The sequence below is a fragment of the Gorilla gorilla genome, chromosome 4 (genome assembly GCF_029281585.2).
Source record: "Gorilla gorilla gorilla isolate KB3781 chromosome 4, NHGRI_mGorGor1-v2.1_pri, whole genome shotgun sequence".
NCBI lineage: Eukaryota > Metazoa > Chordata > Mammalia > Primates > Hominidae > Gorilla > Gorilla gorilla.
The window spans coordinates 152675577-152688944 of NC_073228.2; the positions used below are offsets into that span (position 1 = coordinate 152675577).

Consider the following 13368-nt stretch of genomic DNA (forward strand, 5'->3'; position numbering starts at 1 on the left):
TTCTCTTCCTATTACCTACTATGTAACCTGAGGCAGGCTGCTTAATTTCTTTAAACTTCAGTTTTGTCATCTGTAAAATAGGAATAACTGTGTCTATTTTGAAAACTGTACAGAAATAAGAATAAAAGCAGGGAATATGTACGTAAGGGGCCAAGCCCAGCTCCTGGTATATAATACACGCATGATAAACAAAAAACAGGCTTATTGTTTTTCAGAACCCTTCACCACCACCAATTAACTATGATGTGCCAGGCACTGATCTTCAAGATCACTCGATTTGACTTTATCACTTTACAGATGAGGAAATTGAGTCCCAGAGAGAGGCAGTCACACAGCAGGTGAGAAGGCCAGGACAAGACTCTCCTTTCTCCAGGCCCAGGGCATGTTCCACCACCTCATAGCGATTAGACTTAGCCGGGGTACCTTGACCTTCTCTCCTTGACCCAGTGAGATTTCTCCCTCTGTGCCTCCCAAGAGAAGGCACTGCTTTGGAGAGAGGCTGCCCTGTTTCCTTTCCTTCCTCTGTCCTTCAGCCATCATCTGTTTTATCTCCTCCCATTGTTTCCCCTTCAGCCCTGCTCCTTGACCTCCTCTTCTGTGGCAGATGCTGCTTGATCTCCAAAACCATTTCACTTCTTCTTTCCTCCAGGGCCTAAAAAATGCTGTGTAATTCCCTTTCTTAAGCTCTAGCACTGGGCAGTTTTCACTTATATGCAAGAAGTTGTAGGTACTATCTCTTCCCCGTGGAAGGTTTCCTGAGTGCCACAGCCAACAGAGCTCCCCTAGGTTTCATATCAATAATTAATTGAGCACTGAGTATGGGCCACATCAGTCCTAACTACTTTACAGACCTTAACTCATTTGATCTTCATAACAACCTCATGAGGTTGTGAGATAATATCAACAGCCCCAATTTACAGATAAGGAAAGTGAGACACAGAAAGGCTAAGTGACTTGTTTAGGATTTTATAACTAAGACTTGGAGAAAGGAGGAAACCAAGCAGTAGGCTCCAGAGCTGCTCCTAGGATCAGGCAACACTGGGTCTTTGCCTTTGCTTCTTCCCTTCTCTGAGCTGTTTCTCCCACTCCCTGACTGTTTTCTTTTGGGAGCTTTCTTTCCTCAATCATTTGCATACAAATCATCTCAAAGGCAGCTGCTAGAGAATCCAACATTTGGACATCCCTCCAAATCCACCCCAAATGTTACCACTGTTCGTAGGTTAATATATAAAAGGATTTTTTCCCTCTTAGATCAATTTATTTATTCATTCGAAGAACTGCCCTTAGAGAAACTAGTGTAATTTCCAGAAATCGGGGTTGTCCCAGGAAATCCAAGATGATGATAATGATGATGATGGTAATAATGAGAAATAATTTTTTTGAAACAACATGCTAAGTTCCTTAAATGCATTATTTCATTTAACGTTCCAAAACATCCTCTGAGAGTGCTGCTATTCAGGCAGTGCTTCCACCATAATCGTGAGCACTCACAGACACATCACTTCAGTTTCTCATCTCCTAATCATTATGATATTTTTAACTTCCATTTTGATGTCCAACCAAAACCTCAAATTCAGTATGGTCATTTCTGAATTCATTGCCCCTTCCTGTCCTACTGCCACACTCAGTCCACTGCTCTCCTTGCACCCTGCTTGGTAATGGCCTCCTCCACTCTCTTGACTCATTCCCCCTTACCCCCCAGCCAATCCCAGTTATGCTGATTCGTTCTTTGTCATGTCTCTTGGTTCTCTCCCTTCCTTTTCAAATCTAGTGTTTTATAAATTCCATCTATTTTTTCCAACTATCCAAGGCATTTTACCCTCGAGCCCTCTGCGGCCCAGAAGCCTAAAGCATATTGCCTGAAGCACACAGCTGATCAAGGACAGTGTCATCATTGGAACCCACATTCCTTCCTCTGGCTCCAAAGCCCATGCTCTTTCTATCACTGAAGTGTATCCCATTAGCACAAGTCCAGGACTGAGATACCTGCAAGTGTAATCAGAAATTATTTTAAATAATTTAGTAACAGTACTTTAAATAACAGTGTACTACTTAGGAGTTATTCCCTTTTCAATTTTCTTTCAATCTTTTAAAACAAATGGAGAAAGTCCCATTTGATGCTAGAATACTAACGGTATTGCAAATCTTCCTTTTCAATAAAAAGAGAGCAGGCCTAAGGCTCAGAACTTTGGCAAGCAACAAAATCTAGCTAGCATTTACTAACATTGTTTTGTCTTCATGGTTACTTTCTATTTATGGCAAATGACACGAGTTTTCCATGTATGGTAATGGCAGTCATATAAAATTTTCTTTAAAAATAAATGCATTGAGTTTTAAAAATGAGTCAATAATTTTAAAAATCATAAAAGTTTTAAAAGTGAGTCAATAATTTAAAAAACTGTAGAACACCTGCTGTTCAGAATAGCATAAATCACAAAGATGAAATGTGAATAGCTGAAATATGGAGGATAAAAAAACATAATCAAGTTGTTGTGTAGGATATTGGCAATTTTTGCTTGTCAACTCCATGGTACTTCTTCCCAATCAAAAATGTATCTCCTCAGTGGCCCTCAGAGCACTTTCTTCCCACTATAGGCTTGTTCAGTTTAGAGTAGACAGGCCCTTGGATGTTACCAAGCCCAACTTCCTATTTCATAAATGAAGATTGAGGCTCAAAGAAAGAAGGCAACTTGCTTAAGGTTGCAATAGAATATGAGAGCTGTTTTGGGACTAGCACCTAGGTCTCCTAATCCCCCATCCATGCCCTCTCCACTGAACCAAACCGCTTCCATCATATATATATATATATATATATATATATATATATATATATATATACACACACACACACACACACATATATACATATATATTATATATACACATATATATTATATATACATATATACATATATATTATATATATACATATATATTATATATACATATATACATATATATTATATATATACATATATATTATATATATACATATACACATATATATACATATATTATATATACATACATATATATTATATATATACATATATAATATATATACATACATATATATTATATATACATATATAATATATATACACATATATAATATATATACACATATATAATATATATATTATATATGTGTGTATGTGTATGTACATACATGTATATCTGAATGTGTGTGTGTATATATATATATACATTCACCATCACACAGTGTTCATTCCTATACCTGAAGGAGACTCAAGCAATTCCTCTCAGATTCAGCAAAAGAAGATTCAGTTAAGCACTATACCCTAAGGCATCCATTGCATTGTATGTAGTGACTTAATTTCTCTCTTATGTCCCTAGGAGGGTAAGAGATATGTCCCAGCTTTGGGAAAAATAATTTTCTGTAGGGCTTAATTCTCTTGCAAAATCCCAATTTGAGAAAAGCTGCTAGAGTGTAACCTCTTTGAATGCTGATTCTTTTCAGACCAAGGAGTCTTTTGAACGGCCAACTGAAGTCTCCTCTGCTTTAATTTAATGCCATCTCCTTTTGTTCAGTGCTTCTAAGATGTGGAGAATTTATTAGCATGTCTCATAAAACTCTAGTGTAGCAGGAAATTAAATTCATCTGGTATAATCAGCTGTTTGGAAAGATTTGCTGGTTGCTCTGCTCTAAGTTATGGTTGCCAAGGTGACTGCAAATTGATTGTTTGATGACTTGTTCTAGCATCTTTCCAGGTACTGATGTTAAGTTTAGACATAGACAAACCTAAACAGGAATAAAAGAGGCCTACCATGATGGTAAAAGGGACTCTAGAAGCAAGGGAACAAGGAATGTTTAACCTGAAGAGGTTTTGTTTGCTAAGGAGAACTTTAAGGGTTCTCCCAAAAGCTAGGACAGAGAAGAGACTTGTTTTCAGTGGCCTCAAGGGGGCAGACTTAAGATCCATGGGTAGAAGTGAGAAGATGGATTTCAGTTCAATACTGGGATAGCTAGAGAAATATGCACCTGCAAAAGGGGCTGGTAAGCTTGCTCTCACTAGAAATAGCTCTGAGTTTTGGTGGGTGCATTGTGTAAGGAGGTGACTAGATTGTGAGATGCTTCATTCAAAAAACGCTGACATCCCATCTAGCTATATTACTCAATGATAATAGTAACTTTCAGAATCATTCTTCTTTCTAAAGAACCAAGTTTTGTCTGTTTTTTCAATTATTTTTCACAGCAATCCAAATTAAAGGTAAATTAGCAATTATCCATGTTCAAAGGATCCTTTCATACATTTCATACATGTGATTAGACAGGACCAATATGCATTCTATATATATTTTTTGATTCAAAACTAAGATACTAACAGTAAGGTTTTTCTTCTACGGCAGCACGCTAAGCACTTGACATGCATTTAATCTCATTTAATGTAAATTTAATGGGATAATGCTGTACAGAGACATTTTTAAAGACAAGCATTTTAAACTATTGTTTGAAAAGAAATCTACAGATGTTTCTGTGCTCCAGGATCATACACAAGAAAGGACTCTTGTCTAAGCCAAGACCCAGTATAAGATTTTCCTAAGCATCCAGCTATTGGTGTGAGGGCATGCTCTGGCACCATGGAAGCTTACTCCTATTCAGACATTCATTAGGTAAATCCAGATATGAGGTTTTATTCCTGTTTAACAGGCAGGAAACGACAAATCAGTGTCTTAAGGGATTGACAAAATATGTAATTAGATGCTATCAATCACCATAAAAGAGCCTGCTTTTTCTTACATCAGATAAAGGTGCGTTTAGTCTACTAAGAACTTTCCAGTTCAAATGAAGTATTAACTCTCTAAGGTCACGTGAACAGTAAGCAGTGCTACTCGAACTCCTCTGCTGGGAAATAAAATAACAGCATTAGGCGGGGAAAACTTGTGAGGCCATGAGCAGACCTGGACTCCTAATTTTCCTTAACACTTTGGCCTGGACACTTCTTGTTTTTTCACTTCAGTAACCTCATTTGCAAACTTGGGGGAAATAAATTAAATTATATATTAAGCTCTTTCCCAGTCTAACTTTCTCTAAACCTAAAATCACAAAAGGAGGTCAGGAGAAAAGACTCTTAGTTAGCAGACTACATCTTGACATTTCTACCAGCTTGGTGAAGCAGCAGGGAAAGAGCGCGCATCCATTCGTCAAGGCTGGAGGGCAAAGGCCCAGAACTTCCTAATTGATACAAGCAGATTCTCCTTTTTTTTATTATTATTATGCTTTAAGTTCTGGGATACATGTGCAGAACGTGCAGGTCTGTTACATAGGTATACATGTGCCATGGTGGTTTGCTGCACCCATCAACCTGTCATCTACTTTAAGTATTTCTCCTAATGCTATCCCTCCCCTAGGCCCCCACCCCCAAACAGGCCCTGGTGTATGATGTTCCTCTCCCTGTGTCCATGTGTTCTCATTGTTCAACTCCCACTTATGAGTGAGAACATGAGGTGTTTGGTTTTCTGTTCCTGTGTTAGTTTGCTGAGAATGATGGTTTCCAGCTTCATCCATGTCCCTGCAAAAGACATGAAGTCATCCTTTTTTATGGCTGCATAGTATTCCATGGTGTATATGTGCCACATTTTCTTTATCAAGTCTATTCTTGATGGGCATTTGGGTTGGTCCAAGTCTTTGCTATTGTGAACAGTGCTGCAATAAACATACGTGTCCATGTGTCTTTATAGTAGAATGATTTATAATCCTTAGGGTATATACCAGGTCATGGGATTGCTGGGTCAAATGGTATTTCTTGTTCTAGATCCTTGAGGGATTGCCACACTGTCTTCCACAATGTTTGAACCAATTTACATTCCTACCAACAGTGTAAAAGTGTTCCTGTTTCTCCACATCCTTTCCAGCATCTGTTGTTTCCTGACTTCCTGTGTTTTTTTTTTGAGACGGAGTCTCACTGTGTCACCCAGGATGGAGTGCAGTGGCACAATCTCGGCTCACTGCAACCTCCACCTCCCAGGTTCAAGCGATTCTCCTGTTTCAGCCCCCAGAGTAGGTGAGACTACAGGCGTGCCACAACTTCTGGCTAATTTTTGTATTTGTATTAGAGACTAAGTTTTACCATGTTGGTCAGGCTGCTCTCGAAGTCCTGACCTCAGGTGATCCACCCACCTCAGCCTCCCAAAGTGCTGGGATTACAGGCGTGAGCCACTGCGCCCGGCCTGTTTCCTGATGTGTTAATGATCGCCATTGTATCTGGTGTGAGATGGTATTTCACTGTGGTTTTGATTTGCATTTCACTAATAACCAGTGCTGATGAGCTTTTTTTCATATGTTTGTTGGCTGCATTAATGTCTTCTTTTGAGAAGTGTCTGTTCATATCCTTTGCCCACTTTTTGATGGGGCTGTTTGTTTTTTCTTGTAAATTTGTTTAAGTTCTTTGTAGATTCTGGATATTAGCCCTTTATCAGATGGATAGATTGCAAAATTTTTCTCCCATTCTGTAGGTTGCCTGTTCACCCTGATGATAGTTTCTTTTGCTGTGCAGAAACTCTTTAGTTTAATTAGATCCCATTTGTCAATTTTGGCTTTTGTTGCCATTGCTTTTGATGTTTTAGTCATGAAGTCTTTGCCCATGCCTATGTCCTGGATGTTATTGCCTAGATTTTCTTCTAGGTTTTTTATGGTTTTAGGTCTTACGTTTAAGTCTTTAATTCATCTTGAGTTAATTCTTGTATAAGGTGTAAGGAAGGGGTCCAGTTTCAGTTTTCTGCATATGGCTAGCCAGTCCTTCTTGATTTAGTATTTGTGGGTTTTAAAAAAGGAGTTTCCCAAAATATTCAGTTAAACTTTTAAGTGACTTACGTGTATATCTAAATACATGATCAGTTAATATTTGTCTTAAAGGGGTTTTCTTTGTTCTTTTCTTATTATAGGAAGGTTAAACAATATGCTTATTTATGCCATAGCTTCACAAACAGGAAGGAGGTTTTAAATGGTTTAGTTCCACAATTTGAGTAGATGCATATTTAAAGAAACGTTGTTGCATAATAAATACTGCCTCTTCCTAAAATGCATCATGCCACAGCCAATTTTGGAAAACACAAATATGAGGTGAGTGTATTTTGAAAACTATGTGAATATAATAGATCCTTAATTCATATTTGTGGATTTTATGGGAAATACTTGTTTTGTAAGGCATCTGTCTTGCAAAAAGTCAGTTTCTGCTATGAAGGATGTTAAAGGGGATATGTAGGTTAAATTCTGTTTCTGAGCTTTGCTTCCAGAGTAAACACCCAACTTACTTTTGCCCTAAAGTATTTTATTGTTCTGGTAGAGAAGACTAACAACATATTCTAAACCACTAAGTAATTTATGTAAACTTCACTTACAAACTATACCTGTGTGACACTTATATGAGCAAAAGCATTTTCATATTTCTTACTATATCATTCAATTCTTGCTCACCCCAATGGAAGTGACTTTATGCCCCTTTAGAGACAATGGAAATTAGGTACTTCGTGATTTCTCTTTAAAAAAAAAATGAACTAGAAAGCTCCAAGTTTGGTGAATCTGGAACCTGGGTATTCCAGTTCCAGTTGTAGCCCTTCCTCCCTATCCATCACTCCTGTCTGCATGTAATTATGCAATACATTGAAAAGATTAAAAGATGGGTCTTGGACTCAGGCAGACCTGGGTCAAATCCAGATTCTGGCACTGCCCAGCCATTGCCCCTGGGCAAGCCATTTTCCTCTTTGAACCTCATTTGTGAATTAAGCTAAAAATAGTCCCCACCCCCATGGGACTGTGGGAAGGATTAAATAGAATAATGCATGAAAAGCAAATAGCAGAATGGTCCATAAATGTTAACCATTGTTACGTTATTATGTAATCTACAAAGTACGTTTAGTTACACTTCATGAAATACTTTCAGTTTTTCAAAGACACCACTAATACATGGGAAATCAAACCCTGAAAATTAATTTCACTTTAGCAGTAAAGTCACATGCCAGATGGAAAGGATAGTATTTCATGAACAAAGATCTTACTTTTGAGATTTGGTCTTACTTTTTTCTTTTTCTTAAGGGAGAATTATCTTGTGTTTTTGGTTTTGTTTTGTTTTGTTTTGAGATGGAGTCTTGTTCTGTCACCCAGGCTGGAGCTCAGTGACGTGATCTCGGCTCACTGCAACCTTCACCTCCCGGGTTCAAGAGATTCTCCTGTCTCAGCCTCCCAAGTAGCTGGGACTACAGGTACATGCCACCACACCTGGCTAATTTTTGTATTTTTAGTAGAGACAGAGTTACACCATATTGGCCAGGATCTTTTGCTTCCTATAGCTTCAAAATGTTCTTAATGTTAAGACATTCTTAATACTCTGAACCATATGAATTTGCCATTTTGGTAAGTCACAGACGACAGACGGTGGCAATTTCACATGGCGCAACCCGAAAGATTAACAAACTATCCAGCAGATGAAAGGATTTTTTTTAGTTTCATTGGGTTTACTGAAGAAATTGTTTGAATTCTCATTGCATCTCCAGTTCAACAGATAATGAGTGAGTGATGCCACACTCTCAAGAGTTAAAAACAAAACAACAAAAAAATTAAAACAAAAGCACACAACTTTCTCTCTCTGTCCCAAAATACATACATGCATACCCCCGCTCCAGATGAAATCCAAAGGGTAAAACTGTCTTCATGCCTGCAAATTCCTAAGGAGGGCACCTAAAGTACTTGACAGCGAGTGTGCTGAGGAAATCGGCAGCTGTTGAAGTCACCTCCTGTGCTCTTGCCAAATGTTTGAAAGGGAATACACTGGGTTACCCGGTGTATGTTGGGAGGGGAGCATTATCAGTGCTCGGGTGAGGCAAGTTTGTGAGTACCCAGATGGAGACATCCGTGTCTGTGTCGCTCTGGATGCCTCCAAGCCAGCGTGTGTGTCACCATGTCTTGGTGCTTCTGTGTTTGTTTCTGGCCGCGTTTCTGTGTTGGACAGGGGTGACTTTGTGCCGGATGGCTTCTGTGTGAGAGTGCGCGCGAGTGTGCATGTCGGTGAGCTGGGAGGGTGTGTCTCAGTGTCTATGGCTGTGGTTCGGTATAAGTCTGAGCATGTCTGCCAGGGTGTATTTGTGCCTGTATGTGCGTGCCTCGGTGGGCACTGTCGTTTCCTTCCGAATGTGGGGCAGTGCCGGTGTGCTGCCCTCTGCCTTGAGACCTCAAGCCGCGCAGGCGCCCAGGGCAGGCAGGTAGAGGCCACAGAAGAGCCAAAAGCTCCCGGGTTGGCTGGTAAGCACACCAGCTCCAGCTTTAGCCCTCTGGGGCCAGCCAGGGTAGCCGGGAAGCAGTGGTGGCCCGCCCTCCAGGGAGCAGCTGGGCCCCGCCCGGGCCAGCCCTAGGAGAGGGAGAGCGAGGGGAGGGGAGGAAAGGGGAGGAGTGCCTCGCCCCTTCGCGGCTGCCGGCGTGCCATTGGCCGAAAGTTTCCGTACGTCACGGCGAGGGCAGTTCCCCTAAAGTCCTGTGCACATAACGGGCAGAACGCACTGCGAGGCGGCTTCTTCAGAGCACGGGCTGGAACTTGCAGGCACCGCGAGCCCCTAGCACCCGACAAGCTGAGTGTGCAGGACGAGTCCCCACCACACCCACACCACAGCCGCTGAATGAGGCTTCCAGGCGTCCGCTCGCGGCCCGCAGAGCCCCGCCGTGGGTCCGCCCGCTGAGGCGCCCCCAGCCAGTGCGCTCACCTGCCAGACTGCGCGCCATGGGGCAACCCGGGAACGGCAGCGCCTTCTTGCTGGCACCCAATGGAAGCCATGCGCCGGACCACGACGTCACGCAGGAAAGGGACGAGGTGTGGGTGGTGGGCATGGGCATCGTCATGTCTCTCATCGTCCTGGCCATCGTGTTTGGCAATGTGCTGGTCATCACAGCCATTGCCAAGTTCGAGCGTCTGCAGACGGTCACCAACTACTTCATCACTTCACTGGCCTGTGCTGATCTGGTCATGGGCCTGGCAGTGGTGCCCTTTGGGGCCGCCCATATTCTTATGAAAATGTGGACTTTTGGCAACTTCTGGTGCGAGTTTTGGACTTCCATTGATGTGCTGTGCGTCACGGCCAGCATTGAGACCCTGTGCGTGATCGCAGTGGATCGCTACTTTGCCATTACTTCACCCTTCAAGTACCAGAGCCTGCTGACCAAGAATAAGGCCCGGGTGATCATTCTGATGGTGTGGATCGTGTCAGGCCTTACCTCCTTCTTGCCTATTCAGATGCACTGGTACCGGGCCACCCACCAGGAAGCCATCAACTGCTATGCCAATGAGACCTGCTGTGACTTCTTCACGAACCAAGCCTATGCCATTGCCTCTTCCATCGTGTCCTTCTACGTTCCCCTGGTGATCATGGTCTTCGTCTACTCCAGGGTCTTTCAGGAGGCCAAAAGGCAGCTCCAGAAGATTGACAAATCTGAGGGCCGCTTCCATGTCCAGAACCTTAGCCAGGTGGAGCAGGATGGGCGGACGGGGCATGGACTCCGCAGATCTTCCAAGTTCTGCTTGAAGGAGCACAAAGCCCTCAAGACGTTAGGCATCATCATGGGCACTTTCACCCTCTGCTGGCTGCCCTTCTTCATCGTTAACATTGTACATGTGATCCAGGATAACCTCATCCGTAAGGAAGTTTACATCCTCCTAAATTGGATAGGCTATGTCAATTCTGGTTTCAATCCCCTTATCTACTGCCGGAGCCCAGATTTCAGGATTGCCTTCCAGGAGCTTCTGTGCCTGCGCAGGTCTTCTTTGAAGGCCTATGGGAATGGCTACTCCAGCAACGGCAACACAGGGGAGCAGAGTGGATATCACGTGGAACAGGAGAAAGAAAATAAACTGCTGTGTGAAGACCTCCCAGGCACGGAAGACTTTGTGGGCCATCAAGGTACTGTGCCTAGCGATAACATTGATTCACAGGGGAGGAATTGTAGTACAAATGACTCACTGCTGTAAAGCAGTTTTTCTACTTTTAAAGATCCCCCCCCCCCAACAGAACACTAAACAGACTATTTAACTTGAGGGTAATAAACTTAGAATAAAATTGTATAGAGATATGCAGAAGGAAGGGCATCCTTCTGCCTTTTTTATTTTTTTAAGCTGTAAAAAGAGAGAAAACTTATTTGAGTGATTATTTGTTATTTGTACAGTTCAGTTCCTCTTTGCTGGAATCTGTAAGTTTATGTCTAAAGAGCTTTAGTCCTAGAGGACCTGAGTCTGCTATGATTTCATGACTTTTCCATGTATCTACCTCATTATTCAAGTATTAGGGGTAATATATTGCTGCTGGTAATTTGTATCTGAAGGAGATTTTCCTTCCTACACCCTTGGACTTGAGGATTTTGAGTATCTCGGACCTTTCAGCTGTGAACATGGACTCTTCCCCACTCCTCTTATTTGCTCACACGGGGTATTTTAGGCAGGGATTTGAGGAGCAGCTTCAGTTGTTTTCCCGAGCAAAGTCTAAAGTTTACAGTAAATAAATTGTTTGACCATGCCTTCACTGCACCTGTTTCTCCAAAACCCCTTGACTGGAGTGCTGTTGCCTCCCCCACTGGAAACCGCAGGTAACTACTTGTAATTACTGCCCATGACTTAATGCAGAATGATACAAGAATGACATGCACAGATTGCTTAGCCCTTTCATTTGCCTTTGAATCTGCTGCTGCAAAGCTGCATCTCTCCTGACACTTGTGCCCCAAATCAGTTCTGCCTGCTCTTAGTATAGCTCAACTCTCCCTATGGTTATTGTTCTGTGTTGTTACCTCAGAAACACTGACTCACAGAAGCGGAGTTAAGGGGATATGTTTTTTTCTCTCCACGTGCACCCACCACCCACCTTCCAGTTCTACTTGTTTCAAAACTGTTTATATTTCTGTCTTGGCCATGTGTTATAGTGGAGCTCTTTGTACTGCATCAGAGCTTGGCATTGTAGGGATAAGGAAGATGTTCTTATGAGGAAGCTACTCAAACATGGCCCCGTAATTCTGAGGGAAAATTCAAAAGGCATTGGTCATGGGGAGAAAAGCTGGAGAACACATAACTGATGGATACCTCATGACCTAGAAACAGAATTTTAACCCCTTTTCCTTCTTTCCTTTACTCCCTGTTTTCTTCTCCCACTGACTCTCCTCGATTCAGTGTAAACCAAGGTTCTGAGTCTTAGCACTGTTAGCATTTTGGACCAGTTAACTCTTTGTTATGGGGGCCGCATCATTGTATGTGTAGCACTTCTGGCCTCTGTTCATTAGATGCCAATAGCACCCCCTGCTTATAACAAGCAAAAATGTTTCCAGACATTGCAAAAGAGCCCCTGAGGTGCGAATTAGCCCCTGGTTGAGAGTCACTGGTAGAAACTGTAAAAATCTCAGCAGATACATACATTCTTTCTAATGCAAGCGCTTGATTGTGCAGAGCCTTAGAGAGGGATTTTCACAGTTCACCTAGGCAGTAACAGACCCTCACCAGCACTCTTTCCATTCCATCATGCTGCCTTCTAAACTTGTTTTCTAGCTGCCCAAATAGTGATCCTGAAATGTTAAGAAGGCTTTAAGTCTGTACATGAATTGTTTGAGAGGGTTTATCAATGGAGGTGAGGCCTGTGGGCCATGACTCCTGTTTGTGAAGAGATTATAATACTGTCAAGAGGCACGTTAGGGGAAATCACAAAAGTAAACACATTTCTTCTCCCAGCCCCTTTCTATTTTTGCCTGTGTGTCTGAGCCAGAGCTTGGCCCAGGTTTGATGAAGTGGATCGTCCTCCTTGGCAATGCCAGGCTAGAGCAGATCAGCCTGCAGGGTTCATTGCCATTTCACTGGCTCATGAAGCTGACTCCACTCCCCTCTTCCTTTCTGTCGCAGCCAAGGTCCCCAACCAGAAAAGCATTAGCCTTCTCTGCTTCCTGTCAACTCAATGATGGGACGTTTGGGTGAGCACTGAGCGATCAGGAGAATGTTAGGCGCCTGTGATTTTGGAACATGCCGTGGCAAATTGGAGAATGTGTGTCATTCAGTGCTTTTACTTTTTTCCAAGGGTTTTCATACCTATTGAAAACCCTTATTACACATTATCACATTCTCTTTCTATTGCTATTATCACATTCTCTTTCTGCTGCTCTGGTCTCCACACTCAGAGATTTGGGCAGCTTCTTTGGCTAATATTCATGCTCCCTGTAGCCTCATAAGATCTCAGACATGGAAGAGCCCATAGAAAGTATTTAACATCTGATGAGACTGAAATGCTGTGAGGTGAAGGGCTTGCCCAAGGTAAGCAGCCAAGGATGTCAGAGTGGGACTCGAGCCAGGGAACCCAACTGCTATTCCAGGAACTGCTGCATTCTCTCCACCACAT

At 42.3% G+C, this 13368-nt stretch overlaps 1 protein-coding gene across 1 annotated transcript; it reads left to right on the forward strand.

Annotated features, from left to right (window-relative positions):
* The first annotated feature begins 9406 nt into the window (after positions 1-9406).
* Positions 9407-11514, forward strand: ADRB2 (adrenoceptor beta 2). The gene has a single exon (XM_004042781.5). It carries the CDS (start codon positions 9732-9734, stop codon positions 10971-10973), a length of 1242 nt encoding a protein of 413 aa, XP_004042829.1. The 5' UTR covers positions 9407-9731; the 3' UTR covers positions 10974-11514.
* Positions 11515-13368: the final 1854 nt, after the last annotated feature.

What these genes read in the sequence shown, in the direction of transcription:
- ADRB2 (XM_004042781.5), top strand. Translation starts at nt 9,732, where the DNA reads ATGGGGCAACCCGGGAACGGCAGCGCCTTCTTGCTGGCACCCAATGGA.